General features: G+C 39.6%; 1 protein-coding gene across 1 annotated transcript; it reads right to left on the bottom strand.

Moving 5' to 3' along the window:
* Nucleotides 1-2638: 2638 nt before the first annotated feature.
* LOC124606331 (chitin-binding domain protein cbd-1-like) lies at nt 2639-10840 on the bottom strand. The gene is made up of 4 exons (XM_047138313.1): nt 10789-10840; nt 3266-5239; nt 2981-3170; nt 2639-2828 (listed from the first exon to the last, which is right to left on the bottom strand). The coding sequence occupies exons 1-4, from the start codon at nt 10799-10801 to the stop codon at nt 2639-2641; spliced, it is 2367 nt and encodes a 788-aa protein (XP_046994269.1). The 5' UTR covers nt 10802-10840.
* Nucleotides 10841-25871: the final 15031 nt, after the last annotated feature.

Genomic DNA, 25871 nt, shown 5'->3' with positions numbered 1-25871 from the left:
GATGATTATGACAAATTTTTAAAAAGTGAGCCAGTTAACCTAACTCTACTCATCTAAAAGCGATAGATGTAACTGCTGCATCGAAGTTGCATCGATATGATTTTGATGTTTTTGATGGTGACGTTTATCAGTATGTTTGGGTTTATCTTCATGATATATTCTTGTTACAGAACAAGGAGTTACCTGTGTTTAGTGCTGTGGATCCACCTAATAGTCCTAAATTGCAAACAAAGGCTTTCCCAACATATAACTAGCCTGTGGGACTTTGTCATTTCGACAAATGAACAAAAGGTGCTTTAGAAAGGTTTTTAATACTCTCCATTCCATCCTCTATCAGAAAAGCAATTAAATGTGTTGAAAGAAGATACAGAATAAGCTTCAACTAAAGACATTAAAACAAAATATGTAATTACTTATGCCCTAAAAACAGGAAGAACATTTGAGTGTATTACTCCACAGGCTACTGATTTTCACACCATCAAAACCATCAAAAGAAATTACACAAGCAAAGGACCATTGTCACAAAATCACATAAAGATATTAGTATTTTACTTTTGTAGAAGCCTGATCTTGTGGAAAAAGTTAATGCTTTCCTATTGGCCCCACTAAATTATTTAGACATGATATTAAATGTGTAAATAGTTCATGCAAAACCATATTTCCTGATTTTGAATCGAAGCTATTAACTAATATGAATGCAGTTCCTTTCAGACTGTATGGGCTTACTAAACTACATAAGTAAGATATATCCATTAATTCATTTTTATCTCCATTCACTGCTCCATCTAATAAACTAACTACAGCATTGGTCACATTAATTAAAACAAACTTAAACAGCCAACAGAAAAATACCCTGTTTTCATAGTAAATTGGTATGGAACCCATAAATTTCATAGATCTCACCGCTGATATCAGTATACAGAGGCATTGTATCAAAATTTATAGAAAAACTGCACCTACAGACACAATAGTACCTTCCTGGTCACAGCACCCAGTAACACAAATCCATGCAACTCTCCACTGAATAATGCACCAAATCATATCCGTTCCTATGTTCAAAGAGGACGCCAAAGCAGAGTTGTACACAATAAAATTTATTGCCCAGCTGATAGCTGCAGTCCTGCCCTGACTGAAAACATCTCACACAGAAAAATAAAATTGAAAATAATACCCATCCTCAGTGCTCCATTGATGACCCTTGAATGGCTTACAGGAAGAGGTGGACGTAATCGACAGGGCTTTAGTGTACAAAATCCATCACCGGTAACTCTTCCTCAATTAAGGTTGGCTACGGAGGCAGTATGCCCAACGACTTGTTGAGTCCATGCCATGTTGAGCTGCTGCATTATGCCGGCCTAAAGGAGGTCTGACACGATATTATGCAGTATACCATGACTTTTCATACCGGTGCATTTATGTGATTCGTGTTCTTGGAGGTATAGAACATGTCTCACTTTTATTGTGCTGTTACAACTACAAATTTTTTCACCGAATTTGCCTCCTATGCAAATGGACTTTATTGCATAATATGATTTTTACTGGTATATAAACTTTTATTTAACCTGTGCCTGTTGTACATGTATAAAACTTCTTTGTGTGCTATAACTCTCAGAGGTTGCCTTTTATTCACCTTTGTACGATATTTACCTTTTATATTCTTCCTGTACATTAGATGGTGACATTTTTACCATCTATACTACGTAATGTTGTTGGCATTAGTGTTTTGCGCAAACATATTCAGCTTTAAGATTACTTCGTAAAAAAGCTTTTTCTAAGGCGGACTTAAGTGTTTTGCGCTATTTTGTAGATCTGAGGATAATTGCATTGGCAAGTAAAACTAGTCTAGTTAATAAATATTAATCTTTATATGTGAGCACAGTCTAGGTTATTAAGATATTTTTCAAAATAATTTTACATTTCAACAGTTTACGAAACATCACCTCCTACTTCTGTAAAAGTGTCATGCATTACTGAGAATCAAAGACGTAAAAGACAAGGCATAGTAGAAATCCATGGATATGAGAGGAGATGCTGAATTTAACTGGTGAAAGGGGAAAGTATAAAAATACACCAAGTGAAGCAGGTGAGTGGGAATACAGACATCTGAAAATGAGATTGGCAGGAGGAATGCAATGGCTAAGCTCGAGTCACTAAGTAAAGTGAAGTCCATACAGGTACATATAACTAGGGGAAATCCACGTATCACTTACAGTATTATTCAAGAGAAGCAGTTATATGAATATCATATGCAAAGAAGGGAAAGCTGTAATGTGGTAGAAATATATGGACGATAGATCAAGGGATTTGCCATATTATAGAAAGGGAAGAGAAAGTAGATGAAGATGAATTGGGCACACAATACTGCGAGAAGGACTTGACAGATGGTTGAATGACATAATGACATTTTAATGACTGAATATAAGTGACATACAGAACCATTAAGACTAATCATGAAATGTTCGCTTTCAGAATGCTAAAATAAACCTGCACTCGAGATATATTACTTGTTCTGAGAAGATCAGCTTGTATGATGTTTATATGTCCAAATACTTTACCACGTTATGAGAATGAATGTAGGAGATGCATACATCTATAATGTGGGTATTAACATGATAACAAAGGTGTAGTCTTTAGGAGCCTATAGAGATGGATGCCAATTTAGTGGATACTTTCGGTTATGAATGCTGATTATGATATTGGTATAAAAGCCAAAATTTATAGCACATTTCATTTGATCTACAGACATATTTGTATATATCTGACGTGTTGCGTCCATGCCAATGAAGAGGAAGTTTATTAGCATTAAACGTGTGACTTTATTATGTGTTCTGAAAGGAATATGTGCAATACATAATCACATTAGCATAAAATTTTTTTACATAATATACAGTTGAAATATATAAATACACTTTTCAGTGATTCACAACCAGTACAAGAAGGCGAGTCAAAATCCTGTAGTTTTACACCCAAATGCAGACACCCAGACATATCCAGATTATTGCTACATCGTCTACAATATACAGTACTGTTGGTTTTATATGCAAGATACTGGGCAATAAGGACTAGATCATAAGCACGACATGATCCCATTGACTTGAAAGGGTCTTGATCACCTGACCCTATGGAGCTCTTTGGTTCTGCAGTAGTTGGTGTAGCTGATGTTGGACCATCTGTAGATGCATACTTGTTGGTCAAGCTGTAGATGAGCTAGACGCTACGGTTGATCCTGATTTATTTGCGCAGCCAGCACTGTATGGCCAGTCACATACTTCCAGAGTAGGGTTGAAGTGGAGACCAGCAGGGCAGTCGAACGTCACGGGTTTCCCATGGTCACATTTGCAGAACTGACTGCAGTTTGAGGCATGTGGAAGGTGCTTAGCAATAGAATTCTCATCTTCATTTTGTGGGCATGTGCCGACAGCTGGACAGTCTCCTGATGGAGGAGGCTTAGCTGTTGAGCTTGATTCTGGAGTTGATGCTGATCCACCTGTGCAACCTGCATTTTCTGGCCAGTCACATACCTCCAGAGTAGGGTTGAAGTGGAGTCCAGCAGGGCAGTCGAACGTCACGGGATTCCCATGGTCACATTTGCAGAACTGACTGCAGTTAGAGGCATGTGGAAGGTGCTTAGCAATAGAATTCTCATCTTCATTTTGTGGGCATGTGCCGACAGCTGGACAGTCTCCTGATGGAGGAGGCTTAGCTGTTGAGCTTGATTCTGGAGTTGATGCTGATCCACCTGTGCAACCTGCATTTTCTGGCCAGTCACATACCTCCAGAGTAGGGTTGAAGTGGAGTCCAGCAGGGCAGTCGAACGTCACGGGATTCCCATGGTCACATTTGCAGAACTGACTGCAGTTTGATGCATGTGGAAGGTGCTTAGCAATAGAATTCTCATCTTCATTTTGTGGGCATGTGCCGACAGCTGGACAGTCTCCTGATGGAGGAGGCTTAGCTGTTGAGCTTGATTCTGGAGTTGATGCTGATCCACCTGTGCAACCTGCATTTTCTGGCCAGTCACATACCTCCAGAGTAGGGTTGAAGTGGAGTCCAGCAGGGCAGTCGAACGTCACGGGTTTCCCATGGTCACATTTGCAGAACTGACTGCAGTTAGAGGCATGTGGAAGGTGCTTAGCGATAGAATTCTCATCTTCATTTTGTGGGCATGTGCCGACAGCTGGACAGTCTCCTGGTGGAGGAGGGTTAGCTGTTGAGCTTGATGCTGGAGTTGATGATGATCCACCTGTGCAACCTGCATTTTCTGGCCAGTCACATACCTCCAGAGTAGGGTTGAAGTGGAGTCCAGCAGGGCAGTCGAACGTCACGGGTTTCCCATGGTCACATTTGCAGAACTGACTGCAGTTTGAGGCATGTGGAAGGTGCTTAGCAATAGAATTCTCATCTTCATTTTGTGGGCATGTGCCGACAGCTGGACAGTCTCCTGGTGGAGGAGGGTTAGCTGTTGAGCTTGATGCTGGAGTTGATGATGATCCACCTGTGCAACCTGCATTTTCTGGCCAGTCACATACCTCCAGAGTAGGGTTGAAGTGGAGTCCAGCAGGGCAGTCGAACGTCACGGGTTTCCCATGGTCACATTTGCAGAACTGACTGCAGTTAGAGGCATGTGGAAGGTGCTTAGCAATAGAATTCTCATCTTCATTTTGTGGGCATGTGCCGACAGCTGGACAGTCTCCTGGTGGAGGAGGGTTAGCTGTTGAGCTTGATGCTGGAGTTGATGATGATCCACCTGTGCAACCTGCATTTTCTGGCCAGTCACATACCTCCAGAGTAGGGTTGAAGTGGAGTCCAGCAGGGCAGTCGAACGTCACGGGATTCCCATGGTCACATTTGCAGAACTGACTGCAGTTTGATGCGTGTGGAAGGTGCTTAGCAATAGAATTCTCATCTTCATTTTGAGGGCATGTGCCGACAGCTGGACAGTCTCCTGATGGAGGAGGCTTAGCTGTTGAGCTGGGAGCTATGGTTGATGCTGATCCACCTGTGCAACCTGCATTATCTGGCCAGTCACAGACTTCCAGTGTAGGGTTGAAGTGCAACCCATCAGGACATTCAAACAGTACAGGAGCTGCGTGATCACATTTGTAGAAAAGTGAACAGTTTTTGCTGTCTGGTAGATGGTCTGTGTGGTCCACTGGATCTACTGGCGGACAGTCCCCTACAGGTGATGCACGGACGGCAGCAGTAGCAATTACGACTAACACGGTCGTTAATACACTTGCTGAAACAGAAGAAGTGTCAACATTAATTATCTTTTGCTTACAGACATTCTGTTTGTTAAAATTTATTATAAACTGACAGCTTACTTCACACATAAGACTAAATTTTCCATAGTTTGACTCAAATAGAATATCATACTGAAACTGTAGTGGCCTTTGGGTGCTAAACCAATAGTTTTTGCCCTCTGCTGTTATACTGGTTGTCACTTCATTTATGTCCTAACACAGAAGTGAATTTTTTGCTAATTTTAATAAATAGATGGAAAGAAACTTAAACAAAATGGATAATACCCCATGCCCATATTACACCCTATGCCTGACGTCCTTCCTGGTTTATAAATACTTATTGGTAAATATTTCTCCATACATTCCTAGAACGAATGATACAGTTTGTGTATGGTTTCAATGAAGCGATAACAGATCATTTTCTTTAAACAAAAAATTCGATGACCATGGCTCCATAGTACACTGGAAAACTACTGGAGTTGTATGTTTTAATTCTGGATTCTCAACAAGGTTTCTCATGAGACACTTGCCCTCTACAAAGGACAAAAGCTGGTGGAGGATGACGTGCAGTTGACGAGAGGTTTCTTTTATTTACTGGGAAACATTTATGTTATTGTAATGACTGTACGAATGGACGTTTTTTGTGTGCAGAGTCATGTACTTTTCCGTCAGGAAGAAGTTTTATTTCGTTGCCAAACTAACTCGTCAGGCTGTATTCGAAGATAGCACATTGAATTACTCTTCCTATTACAAAAATATCAACTCTAACGCTATGTTAATCCTATTATATATTTCTCTTGCAGAAAAAGAATGACCTGTCGTTTGTGTTTCGCTGTGATTCCGAGATCAAGTCCGTGAGAAAGTTTGGAAACGTGTTTGTTGATGCAAATGCGAATCATGCCAATTGCTGAGTTACTATTCATCGTGTTTAAATTCACGTCGTTACACACAATTCAATAATTTTTTATGAAATGTAGTAAAATCCAGTTATGTAACACTGAATGGCATGACTGAACATCTAATTCTTACCAGGCTGTTGCAACATTTACTTGCTAAAGTAGTGTATCTTACAAATCCGGAAATATTTTTCGGCTATTTTCTGAGACCACAACCTCCCGGTACCCAACGCTTTGGGGAACAGTTATACGCTTATCTGACAGTCATAGGATCTCCTAGTGGGAATATGAACAGTATAAGGGAAAGGATGGATTGCTTCTCACTGTAAAGATGAACTGTTGATTTGCAGACAGGCGTAACGAAAAAAATTGTTACGCGTTTAGCATTAAGCCAAAGTCTTCTCCAAAAATGTAAATACACACATACAAACGAATTCATTTACACAACCTAAAACGCCTCACTCACATGTGACCGCCATGTGCGGCAGCTAGAACCGTTTTTGCTGGTCCGAGTTGACGGATGTGGCGCTCTAGTGTGCTTGAGTCATGCTAGCTTGTGTGAATGAATGTGTATGTGTGCTTGTGTGTTTTGCTTTCTAGAGAAGGCTTTCGCTGAAAGCTAAACATGTGACAACCTGACTGCAATCCAACGTCTCAAGTTCATGGTGAGAAGCAGTGTAACATTTTCTGATAGTTATAGGTAATGTAAAGTACAAATAATCTTATTTTTCCTCCTTATGTTTGTAATTGAAAAATCAAGATCGTTCCAAGACAACTTTCGCATTAGACAGATCGTTTTAAAGCGATCGAAGTCCAGGGTATATTACACGCGAGGAAAGCGGGGAAAACTACTGTTTCCTCTGTGATCACTCACTGTTATACACCAATACCGGTTGAGCTTCTAGATCAGTTTGAAGAGTGTGGAGAGTGATACATCTAAAATAAATAAGTTCGGGCTCTTGTTGTAACTTAAAGTGAACTTTAAATCCGTTATGATCAGTGGTATGATATTGCTGTCATTGTCATTCTTAAAAGTTTAGCCATTTATAGCGGCATTTGTCAGTTAAAAGCTTTCAGTAAAGGGTTGTAATACTCCCATTACCTTTACTGTCCGCCAACGGCAGTAACATAACTACAACAATTACGTTACTCGATGTCTTGAGGCTCAGATTTACAAGAGATCCTTACAGCCGGCACTGTTGAATACGGTTTCATATCGGAATCGTCTGCTACGTCAGATGTTCCTAACAAGAAAGCGGGGCAAAACCAGGCCAAACGTTTCATATTTTAAGGTAAAAGCCCGAGAATCTTCAAAAAATTATAACTGCAGTATTCGTACGGCTATGTAATACCATCAAATACTTTCAAAATTATGAATTTCATACAGTGCATCATGCATTTGAAACTAATGCAGGTCAGAATGTCGTAATGGAAAAAAAACTGTGATTAAGATGCAGTTATGTACCTTCCATGATTGTAAACTGAAATATTAATCCTCTGCGAGAGTAGATATACAAAAGAGAATAAGAAAAATAAAAGAAACTAACATGGGTAGTGAAGCAAATAGGAAACCTAGTGCAGTACGCAATCCTCTACATTCTACTCATTGGTTTAAATAATACAACAACCCTAAGTATAAATTTACCCAAATAGCCGGCAAGGTAGGAAATATACTTCATGAGAACGGGATTGCCAATTTCTGTCTTTTTCCTGCGTCCTACGGCTTTGGAATAACTGGATAGTCCACAGCCGTAATTACGGACTTTTAGATTACACCATGAAACGTTTTACGTTTGTCATTAAAAAGAATAACTGTCACTGCTGATTCCGTGGCTTCGATCGATTAAGAAACTTCGGTCTACACCTAATGTTGACTAACCCACAATGGAGCAAGCAACGACAACATATAATTATTTGTAAGCAGAGAATACTCATTTACTGCAAAAACAATCGGCACCCATATGTTTTTTATGAAAACCAAACTGGAGGCTTTCTATATCATTTTATAGCTGCAGCCATCTCATTCGACTTAAGTAGATACTGATGTACTGAGTGAACCACAAGTTTGATCAGTGATGTAGTACAAAAGCAGTCACTGAATTCTAAACATTACAGAAGAAGTCCAGTGAAGCTCTCGTAAAATGAATGCCTTGTTTTCTCGAATGCTGTACTACCTTTAAAGAAAATTCACAATCAACCTTTGTGGAAATAAAGTAACCATGTGAAAGAAACAGTACTACATGCAGCAATGTAGCAATCACGGTTAATTAGCTCATTTGTTTCAGCCTTGAAACATTTTCCCATACACATCATGTAAATAACACGCAATGTACACATGGATTAGGAAAAACAGCAGTTACATGCAATGAGATGAATGAAATCGTTGCTGATATGAGAATATTGAAGACAACGTGGTCCTGGCCAAGACGTGTCTAGCCCAGAGTTAAACACTAATTTGAACATAAATAGGATACTGGTCTTCCAGAACGACCTGCTAAATTAGGAATTTTTTTTTCATTGATAGTTATTTTGAATTTGTAAGCTTAGAAAAAGCTTTTCACGATGTTGACTGGAGTATTCTCCTTCAAATTCCGAAGGCAGCAAAACGCTATTTACAAAATGACAAAATTTACAGATACCGAACGGCAATTATAAGGGCCAAGGGCCATGGAAGTGAAGTAGTGGTTGATAAGGGAGTGAAGCAGGGAGAAAAAAATGAAAACTATGGTTTGACTGTGACAATGTAATTCTGTGAGAGACAGCAAAGGACTTGGAAGAGCAGTTGAACGGAATCGACAGTGTCTTGAAAGGAGGATTCGAGATGAATGTCGACAAAAGCAAGACACGGAAAACGGAATTAAGATTTAAGTGTTGGGAAATCTTTCGTGCATATATTTGTTTGGGTTGTAGCCATGTATGGAAGTGCAACATGGTCGATAAACGGCTATAAGTATTTTATACAAGAAGAGAATAGAAGCTCGCAAAACGTCGCACTACAGAAGAATGCTAAAGGTTAGATGGATAGGTCTCGTAACTAATTAGAAAAATGGAGAAAAGAAATCTGTGGCTCAGCCTGGCTAGAAAAAGGGACTTGATAGGACACTTTCTGGGACATCGAGGGATCTTAAATTTTGTACTAGGGGGGCGGGGGAAATGGTGGGTGGGGGGGGGGGGGGAAATCGTAGGTTGAGACCAACAAATGATGTAGCAAGCAGATTCAGAAGGTTGCAGGCTTCAGTAGTTATTAGCAGATGAAGACGCAGGCACAGGATAGAGTAACACACCGAGCTCCGTCAAAGCAGTCTACGGACTGAAGACCATAAGAACAACAATAATTTCGGCTGTTGAATCCCTGTACACAATTAAAGAATGTGTATACTTTTCCTAACTTTACCTCATGATTCGGGGTAAAGAGGTGCAGCAACTGGGGTGAGAGCATTGGGATAGTCGTTTATTTTCTGAGCGGTTAGGAGTAAAGCCTTTCAGTACTATTTTCGTGACTTTCACAACAGTGATAAAACCACTTTCGTGTACATTACTTCAAAGACACGTCCGGTAGCCCTCTTCAGGTACTATTAGCTAAAGAAACAGTAAAGGTGTACTGCATAACATTTATTAACAGTGAAATTCTGTCCCAGAATAGTGCCTTGTTTGACCCATCTGAACAAAATCATGTTTTCGTGATCGAAGGAAATAAATGATTTTCAAGATACCAGAAAAACTTCTGTCAAAAGATAGAGAAGATCCTTTGTGTATATCTAACATGTGCAAATGAGGGTTAGACAACTCTTTTGGAAAACCTACGAAACAGCAATACCTACTAAACAACACATATAAGAATAACGATCTTGACTGAATATAATGAAGTGTTTGTAAAACAAGTTAACGCATGGTAACATACATTATGGCAGAATTCCTATCGAACTGGCTGAGCAGAGAATTATATAAAAAATTTACATTCGAGTCAGGAGCACAATTACACAAGGAAATTGCTCAAGTTCTATGTGGACAGTTTTAAGCTATTAATATCGAACTACAAGTCAAAGCTTGGTGCCATAGAAAAGCGATTTTTATTTAAAACGTAAAGGTGTACTGCATAACATTTATTAACAGTGATATTCTGTCCCAGAATAGTGCCTTGTTTGACCCATCTGGACAAAATCATGTTTTCGTGAACGAAGGAAATAAATGATTTTCAAGATACCGGAAAAACTTCTGTCAAATACCGGAACAGTAGAATAAGAAACTAAACCGAGTGGTATCAATCATAATACATCCACTGAGAGCTCAGTAAGTTTTAAATTTGTGACTATAAGCGACGAACCCATAAATTCTATCTGACCTTGTCCTGATTGTTCATTCGCCTTTCAATTAACTGAATTTTGCTGTACTTACAATTACTAATCAAAAAATCTGCAAATCACAAGTGGTAAACTTTCCGACGAGACGAAATAACAAGAAAGATGAAAACGTTGCACCCTATTCCCTGTGACAATACACTTGGGAATCGCTAATAATCAGAAACAGAAACGTACCTGGTATAGAGAAGATCCCTAGTATATATCTAACATATTTGTATTGGAAATCCTTTGAAAGAGAAAAGCAGGAAACAAATGGAGACGGTAGAATAAGCTATTGATGTAACTCACCTCGTAGATTCATGTCGGAAACTCGTCCGAGCTTTCGACGATTCTAAGCGAGTGTAGCTACTATGGATAACGAGTGGAGGCTAGAGCTTATATATCACAGCATGTATCGAATTATCACAGTTATCTTGATCTTATCTCACAAAGTGCAACAGGTGGTATGCCACGAACGGGAAATGACAAATTTCGGAAGGTTACAGTGCAAAGAAATACGCCCATTCTTTCACACGCTCTTGACATGGTACATCACGTCATATCGTTAGGCATGGAGATACGGGGATATCTTGGCGGGGAAATGCACTACGCACATAGGTACAGCCTTTGGACTCCAATACCCGCTCCTACTAATTACATATGACGGAATTAAACAGTAGTGTATTTCAAATATATATTTAACTTAGGAGATAACGTTGTCCCTCAGAAAAAAACTATATGCCAGGTGTTTCTATTATTCTGTTATATTACAACGTTTTCACGTTTATCTGTAAGTGGGTTACGTTGCAGAGGAATAATGGATATGCTGCTCTCTTATAAAAAATGTAGAGCAATTGTAGAAATTTTTTATGTTCAAAGTAGTTTTATAACATATGAAGCTCAAAGACTCCATTGAATTCAGTTATTCTCCGAACTAGCTGTTCCTTCGTCAAATGTGGTAAGGTAGCTAACTGGAATACTCTCACAAATTTTTTAGTTGGCGCGATGGTCTAGCAAGTAGAGTGCTGGACACAATTCCGAGAGATCGCGCGTTCAATCGTGTATACGAGTGGGGATTTTTTATCGTTTCAGTCCGCCAAGGTTGAGCCCATGTCCAGTCACCATGCTGTCAGTTTGAGAACCTTTCCCGCGGATAAGAGGGCTATTACACAATCAAATTTATTGGACAAAGAAATCTAATCAAATATTGGACAAAGATGTTTGACGTGGCGAAAAAAGGTAGTTTTACGCTCTCATTCAATATTTCGTCAAAGTTTCAGAATGGCAGACAAAAAGTTATTATTATGCCCTGCAGTTGTGTATTAAGATTGCATTATGTTCGTATTTGGAAGAGGAGCAGAAAAAAATGAAAAGAGAGCATGCTTAGTTGAAGCCATGGGTTTCACGGCGAGATAATAAAAGCATTTAACAAAATTTCTTAACGGAAGCTGGAGGTTGAGAACATAAAGCCGTATGAAAATTAGCTACACGCTAATAAAGGAGAGTGCATTTCAATACGTACTCAGTAAAGTGACTCATCTACATCCGCAAAAGACAGACTCACAGTAATATTGCGAATTCTTGCAACAGGGGAGATGTGCTCTAGTTTACACTACAGCCCTCAAATACCGCAGTGAAAATTGACAAAAATAGTAACACAAATGTTTGAAGCTATTTATAAAGCACTGAAGGAAGAATAACTGAATGCAAATAAGTATTTAGTAAATACTGCAACCATTAGGAAACATTTTTATTTCAACAAAAATTGTAGATTTTCTTCTTTACACCCTCAGGGATACAACCTGGCCACGCTTCACTATTAATGACCTCCTCAATTTTCTTATAGTTCTTGCGTATGGTTATTCTATTTTTGCTTTCAGCATACAGTACTTCGTCTGCCTCGCACATTTCTATCAATTTCCCAGAGGTTGTAATGTTCTTTTAACACACGACCGGTTTCGGAATCTTATACGCCCATCTTCAGGTGCCGCAACTTGGTGCTGTGACCCCGAGCGCCGTGGTCGACGCGTACAAGAAGCGGTGTGCTACCAACGAGCTCCACAGACTTTACCTTTAACACAAATGTTTTACCAAAGTAGCTAAACAGTGACAATTTTCGGAACTTTGCCACAAAAAGCAAAGGCAAAATACATAATCCGTGTACAAACAGACAAGGGCATACGCATTTCATTTTCCGAAAAAATGTAGCACATGGAACAGTACACTACGCTGTAGCCTTAAGCTGACGGCTCTATGTAATGCGGTGGCAAAAAACAAGCAAGTATCGTCACTATCGGCGCTTCTGCCTTCAAAGAAGGTCAAGTTTACGAATTTCACAAAAGAACTTCTTAAAACACTGCCGTCTTCTTGGGTGTGTAGGGACAGTTACAGAGTGCACGAAATACTTTGGGGATTTTCTTCTTTCACCCTACTATGTTAAGCATGAAATGGAATTTGATTCCATAGATGAATGTTACTTTTAACGGTCACTTGACGGAATGAAAGCCACTTTTATACCTCCTTCAGTTGTTCAGCATGACATACGGAAACAGCCTTTTTTGTTGTAAATGCCTTAACGACAATTTAACAAAATCATCTCGTCATTACCAGTACTGATACCTTTACAGTTATGTTATCTTCAGTTGTATACCAACTATCTACACGTTGAACACACCCAAACATACGTACACAAACAGTTACTCGTCATAATTTATGCTTCGCTAGATTTTAGGAATTTTCAAGACATTTCTATATTTGACCGGGTTTTTGACAAGTAAATTTTCACAGCTGTTTTTGATAGAACGAACTGTATGTAACGTTAAAATTGAAGCCTTCAAGGCACAGCAGCATCATTCTAATTGATGCGCAAAATAAGTGGTCCTTGATAGTGCCCTTTAATATAAAAAAAACATAAAATATCTCGTAGCAGTTGCAACATGGGATCTAATTCGAAGCCCATCTACAATCAGCCAACATGTAACTATCAACAAAGGTCAACTATAAGCATCAGCATCGATGTCTAAGATGCGAGGAAACTGCATTACCGGTAAGAATCAAAGATCCACTATAAGGGATTCATGTGATAATGCTGCAACTTGCTCGTAAAAGACTTTTCGTTGACAATGACTTAACTGATGTATCTCAATGTAAACATCATTTGTGCTATCAACGACATCCTCAGTTTAAAAAAATAATTATCTAATAATCTGATTCATCTTGCCGCAGCCTCACACATTTTCTAGTGGGCCACGGCAGAGAATTTATTTTTATTGAAAATTGCCATACTCTAAAGTAACTATCACATCTTTAGAAACGAGGAAATATCTCAGAACATGACGTACGTTTAGACCTGTTACTTGTTTTAATAATTTTTAGTTTTAGTGAAGATCTTTTCAGAAGAATACTAATACGAGTAACCCATATTTTCCTGAAGAAGAATGAGAAATGAGCGTTGAAAAGGTTGCGACCATTGGATATCCACTTGTATTCATTCGGTGTGTTCTAGGCAACGCAGTATGATACTTCAGATACATACTACACAACTGTTGCATAAAGTTTCCACTGATGGACAAAATGGTGATTCTTTTGTTAACTGCGTTCCGAAATTTATCTGTGTCTATATGTCTGATGTCTACGACTACATTACATCTCCGTGATTACTCTGCAATTCACAATACAATGCCAGGGAGACGGTTCATCGAACCACCTTCAAACTTTTTCTCTATCGTTCCACTCTCGAACGGCGAGCGAAAAACGCGAACTTAAAAAGTTTTTGTGCGAGCTCTGATATTTCTTATTTTATCACAAATATTATTACTCCCTATGTAAGTGGGCACCAACAGAATATTTTCGTAATCAGAGGAGAAAGTTAGTGGCTGAAATTTCCCCAGAAAACGCAACCATAATGATTAAGGCCTTTGGTTTAATGATTGCCAGTCCAATTCAAGTATCATGTCCGTGGTACTTTCTCCCCTATTTCACGATATTATAGAACAAGCTTCTCTTCTTCAAACTTTTTTCAGTGTCCTTCGTCAGTCCAATCTGAGCTGGATCCCACACCGCACAGCAATATTCCATGAAAAGGCGGACAAGCGTGGTGCAAGCCGTCTCTTTAGTAGACTTGATGCACTTTCTCACTTTCTAAGTGATCTGACAATAAATCGCAGTCTTTGATTTGCTATACCCACAACATTAGCTGTGTGATCGTTCCAATTTAAGTTATTCGTAACTGTAAACCATAAGTCTTTAGCTGAATTTACAGATTTAAGACGTTTAAATATGTGTCATTTCTCGTGTAAACGAAATTTAGAGGATTTCTTTCAGTACTCGATTGGATGATTTCACATTTTTCATTATTTTAAGTTAACTGACACTTTTCGTACTTCAAATGTATCTTGTCTAAATTATTTTGTAATTAGTCTTGATCATCTGAAAACTTTAAAAGACGGTAAGTGACTGCCTCATCTGCAAGCAATATAAGAGGGCCAACAGCAGCAGCGCCTATAACACTTCCAAGTGGAACCGGAGTGCCTTTGCTAGCAGCACGATATCGCCTATGGCTTCTCTCCAGGGCTCGTGACCATACCAGTTGGACCCTACGTATCTGCAAAACTGTGGCCTGGTCAGATCAATCCTGATTTTGGTTGGTAAAAGCTTATGGTACCGTTCGAGTGTGATTTAGACCCCACGAATCCATGGACCTAAGTTGCGGAAAAGCCACTGTACAAGCTGGTGATGCCTCCATAATGGAGTGGGATTGTGTTTACAAGGAATGGACTCGAGCATTGACTGGAGATGGTTATCTTCGACCACTTCGTGAGATTTTTCAGCCATTTACGGACTTCATGTTCACAAACAACGGTGGAATATTCGTGGACGACAATGCGCCCTGTCACCGGGCCACAACTGTTCGTGATTGGTTTGACGAACATCCTGAACAGTTCGAGCGAATGATTTGGCCACTCAGATCGCCGGACATTTATGAGACATAATCGAGAGGTCAATTCGTGCACAAAACTTACACCGGCGACACTTTCGCAGTTATCGACGGCTGTAGTGGCAGCGTGGCTCAGAATTTCTGTGGGAGACTTCCAACGACTTGTTGAGTCCATGCCACGTCGAACTGCTGCACTACGCCGGACAAAAGGAGATCCGACACGATAACAGGGGATGCCCCATGACTTAAGTCATCTCATTGTATATGTAAACTGCATATATCGCAATGCCGTGGAAATTATAACAATGGCAGTGCTAGGAAACAAAAAAAGAACATTCAGCTTTTCTTTTTGCGGCGTCAGTGTTTAGTGACAGTAAAAATTCCATTTACGTATTCCATAAAGGATATATAGGTTGACCACGAAATTACTGAAATACTTTTCTTGAAATTCCACACTTTCTGATTCGAACTTCTCCTTCGTGACTATATAGCTCACTAATCTTCGCATATTTCTTGCCAAAATAATCAGAAAATTACATTAATAACATAATCTATTCGTTACTAGTTCATTACAAAGTTAACAAAGAATTCTAAGGCTCACTGGTTCAGAGACGTAACACAGACTGCTGTCATGTAGTAACATCTCATAACCAAACATCTATGAAACATGATTCTTCAAATAAATTATATTGATCGATTCTGTGACACTAATTTTGTAATTTGAAAAACAGATATTGCAATATGCATCTTGTAGTAATTACTTTTATCGGTTTTCGTTTTAAACTGAGATTAAAAGTGTAGGATGACTAGTGTTCAGAAAGTACACATTTTCGTACAAAAATCATGTAGGACAGCCTCATGATTATCCAGTAGAATAAAACAAGAGAATAAGTGAAAAAAATACAATAAAAATCAGAGACATAGCAAAATAAAGCTGAGAATCACGTGAATATCGATAAAAATGGTTAGGGCGATACATTAACGATGAGACCGGCTTCGATTGAGTCAATTTGGAGGAGAGAAAATCACCCCGGTGGTGTCACAGTAGACATCCGTAACATCTTCTCATGAGGTACTGACCGTCTGATCATGCAGCGGGATAAATGTGTTGACAGTTATGTCGATTACTTTTGAAATAATAAACAGTTAACTTACTTTCTGCCGCCTGTCTTATTTTCATTTGACTCCCCCTGGAAGATTGATTGTTCTCGTTTGCAGCTGAGAGTCTCTTTCAGTTCTTCTATAGTCTACAACTTACACGGCTGAAAGATTAACGAAGTGTAGCTAATATTGTACCACATGATCGCTACTGTTCCTCACGACCAGTGTGCCATGTCGTCTGTAACATGACGATATCTACTAACAAAATATTCTACGAAGTACACTTACTTTCTAACTCTTGCCCTGATTCTTCTAAATTAGTATCCCACGCGTTAGCTTTGATTACACTGAACTGGTATGACCTAAGAGCGGGTAACCTCCAAACTGCCATTGTTTTTGTAAAATATTTGGTCTAGGAAATACTATTTTTGTCAGTTCAGATATTCCATGTTCCTAACTGGTAAATTTACTTATAGTTGATGTTCCCGCAACGGTGCGAATTGCTCAAGGCTGCCACGACGCTTTTAAAAAGGGATCTTTCTTTCATGTATTCAGGTGTGCTGTAATGAGAACGCTGCTTGCTATTACAAAATCGCAGTTGTACTTTATCTTCCCTTCATTTGGTATGACTGGCAAGGTTTCTTAGCCTACGTGCAGCACAAAGGAAAACTATCTGTACGGGCCAGGAGAAAGCACTGACAGTGAAATTTCGCAATGGTGCTCGTAGTTGTGCAACATGATAATCAACGGTCCTGTCCCACAAAGCGCCTGATAGCAGTGTATGAACAATTTTTTTCCCATTTTCTTGCTGTGAATAATAAAAGACCTTCAAACTGTAAAGAGATACTGCAAGTAACTCCTGGAGTTAGTTTTGCGATAAAGGTTCTCCTTTTCTTTTAATATATTTAAAATGACATGTTTCGAATTTACGCGTTTTCTTCTCTACTGTGCATAATACCTCTCCTTTGATACCAAGGAACTTAATTGGTGCACAAAACTCATTTCTAACTTTTCTTACATTTTCATATCACAATTCCATAAAGAAGTGCCTATGTATTTCGATTTTCGTGGTAGTTACTGTGATACTTAATTTATTTGTAGTCTGCGGCAAAAATTTTAAGGGTTTGCAGTGAAAAATGTGGTCACTGGCTGCTTTACGTTTGGTTCATTGTTGGTGATACGATGCTGTGTATAAAATGTAGCTGACATATTGCAACTATTTTTAAGTTGGAAGGGAATCCACATCTTACTACTGTGTGGAGGAAACAGAAGTTTAAGTATTTTATATGAGCGTGCTGCCTGGCGGCGCCACTTGCATACAGCCTGCTGCTTAGGCGTGAAAAGTTCGTGCTTATATACGCACGTTCCTAAAATTAGTGATCGCGATATATTTTTGTACTTACAGCTGGATCAAAATAATGACAAAGGATAAAAAATTCCCCACCAACAATTACACAATCGAAACGCTGAAAAACATCTCACATTCTGGACAAATCTTGATGAAAGTTCCTATGCGACAATTATTTAAAAAAATGGTTCAAATGGCTCTGAGCACTATGGGACTTAACTTCTGAGGTCATCAGTCCCCTAGAACGTAGAACTACTTAAACCCAACTAACCTAAAGACATCATACACATCCATGCCCGAGGCAGGATTCGAACTTGCAACTGTAGCGGTCGTGCGGTTCCAGCCTGTAGCGCCTAGAACCGCTCAGCCACCCCAGCCGGCAACAATTATTAACTGTCATTTATTAAAAGAATATGATTCATATTGCCGATTATGTGAGACTGAGCATATCGATCTGAGCCTAATTCAAAACATCTGTAGAACTTAAATTTTAATGCAGCTTACAATATTCATTTAAATTAATACTTATTGTAATCAGAAATAAATTCGCTGGCTGCGAATATCTAGGCATCAGCTGTGATAGGGATAGGTATTCTAACTATTAGTGATATGTTACACTCGTGTTCAGAAAAAAAAAAACAGGACAGCTTGAACCGCTGCAGGTAGGACGTTCATATTCACAGGACGTCTACGTTAATAGGTTCTGACGAAATGATTAGCATTTAAACAATGTCGGCCCGCGGGTTCAAGGTCAACATCGTTATCGCTGCCCAACACCAGCTACCCATAAAATGTGCCAGCGGCTGTCATTGTCACCATAAACCGAGGGTAATCGACCAATGTGACTTGATCAGAAGGGCAGGATGCCTCGCAACGTGTGCGCGAACCGTACCCTCAAATCAGTGAGTCTAAAAGAGGCGCATTATTGGCATGAGAGAATGTGATGTAGTCACCCGGGAAAGTTCTGCTCGTGTGGGACGAACTGTTTCGGCAGAGCAACGGGTGTGTGCAGAATGGTTAACGGAAGACCGTAGGACACGACGAAATGGGTCGGGTCGCACCACGCAGGTCACCCCTGAGAAGATCGACACCTCATCTGAAAGGCACTGCAAGACAGATCTGCGTCCTGCTCAGTTCTGGCACAACAGTGTATCAGTGTAACACATCGTACACTATCAGGGATGCCAGTCCTTCGCAGTTTATTACGGCATGGGTTACGTGCGCTGCACCCACTTCTCCGCCTACCTTTGACGAATGTACAGGAACATGCCAGACGGCGATGGTGTATGGAATTACGTTACTGGGCACAGGAATGGCATCAGATAGTCTTCTCTGACGAATCCAGGTTCTGTTTGTTTGCAAATAACGCCCGCATTTTGGTTCGCCACAGATAGGGTTATGCGGTCTCACAATGACTGCGTTTGCACAAGCACACAGCGCCATCTCGAAGCAATATCGTGTTGGGTGTTATTGGGTACTACCAAAAATTACACTGTGCGTGTCCAGCGCACTGTGACCAGTCTGACGTACGTGAATGACCTCCTGTGACCCGTAGCCATACCCTTTCTGCATACCACCACAGACGCCATTTTTCAGGAAGACAATGCATGAGCACATATTGCGTTCTTGGTGTCACAGGATTCAGCCTTTTCCCCAGGCCCGCCAGATCACCAGACTCGTCGCCAATCGAAAATGTGTGGGATGCGGAGAAACGACGGGTGCAGCGCTGTGAAACAGTGCCAACCACCACAGATGAACTTTGAAACCAGGTGAATGCAGCATGGATGGCTATACCACAGGAAACGATTCGCACCTCATCGGCGTCGATGCCATCAAGCACGGAACAAGTTAACAGGGCGCATGGCAGACTGTGCCTAAGAGGCAACGGGACACAAGCTGAACCGACGTGACTCAAATACTAATCGCTTCTTCAGAACACACTAAAATACATGTCCTGTGAATATGAACGTCCTGTCACTAGTCGTTCAAGGTGTAATGTTTCTTCCGAATACGAGAGTAAAAATTTGTACCAGAACAGGAATCGAACCCAGATTTCCCAGTTAACACGAACAGTCACCTTAACCACCTTGGTTCTCCGTGTACAAAAAAAAATTTGTTTAGAATTAATTTCGAGCGGCTGCCAATAGAGATTTATGAATGTTCATCCAGACATAAAAGTAATTAATATACAAGTGTTAATTTCACTTCGAAAACATGAATGAATATTCCAACACCGACACAATCACTGAAACTCCTGCAGTGTGTCCCATAACAGTTGTTTCTGTCGGAAGTAAAGATTTGTCGGCTCAATTTCCACGAAATGAAAAATTAAGAAGTGAAATAAAATTGCTCGAACGAAAAAAAAACGATATTTATGAAACACAGTAGTGGTCATCTGAAACTAAAAGCAGTTGAAGCTCACAGCTTGCTTATGTGAACAGTAATTAATTTCAGTTTTAACTTATGATTTATCATATCTTGTTTTATTACCGTTTCCTTTAGTAAAAGTTCTAAGTTACTCAAATAGATTACTTCCGTTTCCTAAGTATTTCCATTTCGAGCCATAGTAGTAAGCAGCTATTGTTTCGCGTTCACTTTGTTTCAATATGGCGTCGAGCGAAGAGTTCAACTTCATACAACTGAAAGGATCCGCACTCTGCTTGTCTTTCTGTATGCCATCTGCTATGTGATGTGGGTATAGTAGCACCTGATCTGAACACAGGTTCAAGGTAATATTAAACAGAAAGCGCTTGTACCACTTGAAGTAGCAATAGTGAACCTATAAGTCTCTTAACCCGTGGGATACAACCGTAAAGAACACAACATAACATTGCGTTGTTTGCAGACGACAAGCCGAATATCGTATCTTAAATATGCTATCAACAGCACTAAGTAATTGGTTAACCTGTAAGAGGAAAAAATAATAGTACAGTGGTCTTCTTTTCAAAATAGTATTGTAGGTCTAATTTTTGATAAATACCAGGCGTTTTATATTTCATAGCCCAACTGTGTAGTGTTTGTCACAGTATATTATTTTACATAGAAGTCGCTTGAAGCTGAAATCATACTAACCTGAAGAAAAAGTTACTACGTTAAAAAAGTGTTTAGGCAGAATACTATACACAGATGATGGTATATAAAGAGCTGAAACATGTGTGAGTTAGATTATAATAAATGAATTATATCTTGAATCAGATGGAAAGTCTCGCCAACGTTTTACGCAATTATTAAAGAAACGTGCATAAAGAAAAGAACAAATGAGATAAAAACAAGAAAATGGATATAAGATCGCCATATCGTCGTTCTTCTGCAACCGCATTGAGACTTTTATTCAGAGCGGCAGTGGAAATAGGCAGCAGTAAGTTTGTCATAGCGAAATGAACCATTTAAGGCTATTATTGTGACCATTTTTAGATAATCTTTATACAGTATATGAAAGGAAATGACTTGACTGATTGACAGACTCTACATCGTGCATCCCAAACCACTATGAGGAGAAACTTTAAATTTGGAGATTGTGTTGACCTTACACTGTAGACATCTTTTAAGAAGGTGGACATCGTTTAAGAAAGGATTTTACGAAATTCCACACCTGAAGGGGTGAAGTGGGAGATGAAAGGGTTTTTGAAAATATGTCCTTAGTATGGAAATTTTGAAGCTGGAACTAACTTCTCAGTGAGAAATAAAAAGAATTCATAATTCCATGTTACTGGATACTCAACCCCTAAGGGGGATGAAATATGGTGAGACTGATTCACTGGTTCATCATTGCTCACCCCAAACAGCTAAGGATGGGACCTTGGAGTGGGTATTGACCCTAAACTGTAGACATCATTTGGTAAGAGACTGCTCGAAGACCCAGCCCTAAGTGCGTGAAGTAGGGGATGAGAAGACTTTTTTAAGATATGTGTCTGTTAAGGCAGTTTTCTTTTTCTTTTTTTTAAATCATCAGCCTTCTGACTAGTTTGATGCGGTCCGCCACGAATTCCTCTCCTATGCCAATCTCTTACTCTCGGAGTAGCTCTTACAAACATATGTCCTCAGTTATTTATTGGATATATTTCAGTTTCAGTCTTCCTCAACAGCTTTTGCCCTCTACAGCTCCCTCTAGTGCAATGTAAGTCGTTCCCTGATGTCTTCTCTTTGTCAATTGTCCACATATTCCATTAATCTCCAATTCTTTGCAGAACCTCCTCACTATATACCTTATCAGTCCACATAATTTTCTGTAGCTTCGATTCACTTCTGTCCTGGTCTGCCCAAGGTCTATGTCTCACTACTGTACAATGCTGTGCTCCAAACGCACATTCCAAAAAATTTCTTTCTCGAGTTGTGGCCTATGTTTGATACTAGTAGACTTCTCTTGGCCAGGAATGCCCTGTTTGCCAATGCTGGTCTCCCCTCCATGCGTCCATCACTGTTTATTTTTCTGTCTACCTAGAAGAATTCCTTAGCTTCATCTGCTCCGTGACAATCAATCTTGATGTTACGTTTCTCGCTGTTCTCATTACTGCTACTTCTCCTTACTTTCGTCTTTCTTCGATTTACTTTCAATCAGTATTCTGTACTGATTTGACTGTTCGTTCCATTCAGCAGATGATGTAATTCTTCTTCACTTTCACTCAGAATAGCAATCTCATCACCGAATCGTATCATTGATATCCTTTCAACTTGAATTTTAATTTCACTCCTGAACCTTTCCTTTATTTCAATCATTGCTTCATAGATGTACAGACTGAATATTAGAAGCGTAAGACTACATTCCTGTCTTACAACCTTTTTAATCCAAGCACTTCGTTCTTTGTCGTTCACTCTCATTATTCTCTCTTGGCTCTGGTACATACTGTATACTACCCGTCACTCCCTGTAGCTTACCACTATTTTTCTCAGAATTTCGAACATCTTGCACCATTTTACATTGTTGATCTCTTTTTCAAGGTAGACGAATACTATGAATGTGTCTTCATTTCTCTTTATTCTTGCTTCCATTATGAACCGGAGCGTCATAATTACGTCTCTGGTGCCTTTACCTTTCCTAAAGCCAAACTCATCGCCATCTAACACATCCTCAGTTTTCTTTTCCATTCTGCTGTGTACTACTTTTGTGAGCAACTTGGAATCATGAGCTGTTAAGTTGATTGTGCGATAATTCTCGCACTTGTATGCTCATGCGGACTTCGGAATTGTGTGATCGATGTTCCTCCAAAAGTCAGATGGTATATCGCGACTCATACATTCTATATCGCAACGTGAATAGTCGTTTTGATGCCTCTTTCTTCAATGTTTTTGCAATTCTGATGGAATGATATGCTTCCCTTCATCTTTATTCGATCTTAAATCCTCCACAGCTCTCTTAAATTCTGATTCTAATACTGGATCCCCTATCACTTCTAGATTGACTCCTGTTTCTTCTTCTATCACATCAAATCTCTCCCTTATAGAGGCCTTCAAGGTACTGTTTCCACCTATCCGCTCTCTCCTCTGCGTTTAACAATGGAATTTTCGTTGCACTCTTAATGTAAGCACCCTTGTTTTTAATTTCACCGAAGGTTGATTTGACTTTTCTATATATTGACTCAGTGCTTCCGACAGTCAATTCTTCTTCGATTTCTTCACATTTTTCATGCGGCCAGTTCGTCGTAGTTTCCCTGCACTTCTTGTTTCTTCCTCAACTACCTGTATTCCCGTATTCCACTGACCATTTTACCTTCTTCGCACCTACGTTTTTCATTTTACCTTCTGTGATTACCCTTTTTGGACGTGACCATATTCGCCTGTAACCTTTTCTTATTCTCTTCTCCTGCATCTGCATTATAGTCTCCCATGTCTATTATAGTTCCATCACCCATTACATACTGTATTATACGTTCAATATCCTCATAGACTTTCTCTATCTCTTCATCTTCAGCCTGCGATGTCGACATGTGTACCCGAACTATCGTTATCGGTGTTGGTTTTCTGTCTATTCTAATGAGAAGAATCGAATCAGTAAATTGTTCACGGTAACACGATCTCTGCCCTACCTTCCTATTCATAACGAATCCTACTACCGTTATACCATCTTCTCCTCCTTTTGATATTACCTTATACTCATCTGACCAGAAATCCATGTCTTCCTTCCATTTCGCTTCACTGACACCTACTACATCTATACTGAGCCTTTGCATTTCCCTTTTCAGATTTCTAGCTTCCCTACCAAACATCTGACATTCCATGCCCAGACTTGTAGAACGTTATGCTTTCGTAAGTTATTCAATCTTTTTCTCATGGTCACCTACACGTTGGCAGTCCTCTCCCAGAGATCCGAATAGGAGGCTATTCCGGAATCTTTTGCCAATGGAGAGATCATTATGACACTTTTTCAAGTACAGGCCGCTTGTCCTGTGGATATACGTTTTATGCCTTTAATGCTGTGGCTTTCATTGCCTTCTCCATCCTCGTGCCGTTGATAACTGCAGATTCTTCCTCCTTTCAGAGCAGTTTCCCACCCCAACGACGAGAGAGTGCCCTGAACCTCTGTCCACTCCTCCGCCTTCTTTGAAGGTCTTTGGCAGAATGAGGGTGAATTCTTACGTCGGAAGTCTTCGGCCGCGGATGTTGAATATTAATCAGTATTCGGACACGGGGCACAGGGCATTTTGATTACTAATTAAAGATGTTGCCCCTAGACCACAGGTGACCGCTGCGAGTGTGAAATATTGGGTGAAAATATTTTTTGAAATTAAAGATTATTAAACAACATCCAAGGTATTTTTATGCTCCACTTATGAGAACTGGTATTTAACCTCTCGGTAAGAAATAAGAAAAATATCTGTTATAGTGTTTCTGGAAATTCAACTCTGAAGGGATTGAAAGGGGGATAAATTTTTAAAGAAAATGTTTCGTCTTGTTAGAATATTTTTAAAACTAAATGTATGTGTATACATATTCGTATTGCACTCTTTCGTTTGCAATGATGAAGTGCGTTAGGAGGATGAATGATTCTGTGGGTATATCACCACAAGAACACAAAACACAAGCTTAACAACAACCACCTACTCCGACTACCAGAATCGCTCTGTGGTCAGAAGTACATTCGGAAAATACCATGCTTCTATGGCCTTAATTAGTATGAATAGTTTAGAGAGTGTTGCAGTTTGTGAACAACATAAAAATTCCTTTCAAGAAAAATTTTAAAAATCTTTTAAGACCATATAACATTACGCGAGCGGAACAGTGGGCGCTAAGCTTGTACGTAATACGTTTCTAGCGCCTGAGGAGTGAACTGCAAACACGCAGTCGTCTGTGACTAATCATATCACTTTTTCTTATCTCTGTAAGAGAAATGCATTTCAGATCAAAGACGAAAAATACCGCTAAACTCCCACTCAGCATAAATTAAATAGGAGTACCGCACAAACACTGTTTTCACGGTGTGTGACCGGTACAAATGGCGCAAGTTCACTGACGTGCGCAGCGTCTAAAATTCAGAACATTTCTTCACCGGACGGACATGGGTAGTGGAATAGTTGTAACAGACAGACAACTAAATTGCACCACAAAAGAATCTTACATTGTTCATCGTATCCGGTTTGATACATCTACCTTCCTGCAGAATGAAATGTCGAGCCAGGCGAATTCTCGTGAGTTTCGCCACGTAAGAGCTCTACAGGGTAAACCGAAATTTACACACACATGCGTCACGGTGTGATTCCTTGCACACTATCAATAGAAAAATTCTGTTTTTAAGTTTCGTCCCGTGCATGTTTTCGCCTGAAGCAGCTTGGCAGCACAGTACTGAGTCTTCACTCATTAGAGTTGCCAGGTTCTTTAAAATAAAAAACGGGGTGACGGTTCATTATTTGTTTACAACAACATTTTCGTATCCAATTCATTTTAATGAAATTTTGGCACTTTTTGATAACTGAATATCACTCTTTCACGGAGCAGTCTTTGATGGGTCTTCTTCGCAATCAAATATTCTTAACGTGAAACTGTAACTTTCTTTTACTATAATAAAATATTTGG

Source organism: Schistocerca americana, chromosome 3, assembly GCF_021461395.2.
Source record: "Schistocerca americana isolate TAMUIC-IGC-003095 chromosome 3, iqSchAmer2.1, whole genome shotgun sequence".
NCBI classification, from domain to species: Eukaryota; Metazoa; Arthropoda; class Insecta; order Orthoptera; family Acrididae; genus Schistocerca; species Schistocerca americana.
This window is presented reverse-complemented; position numbering and strand designations above follow the sequence as displayed.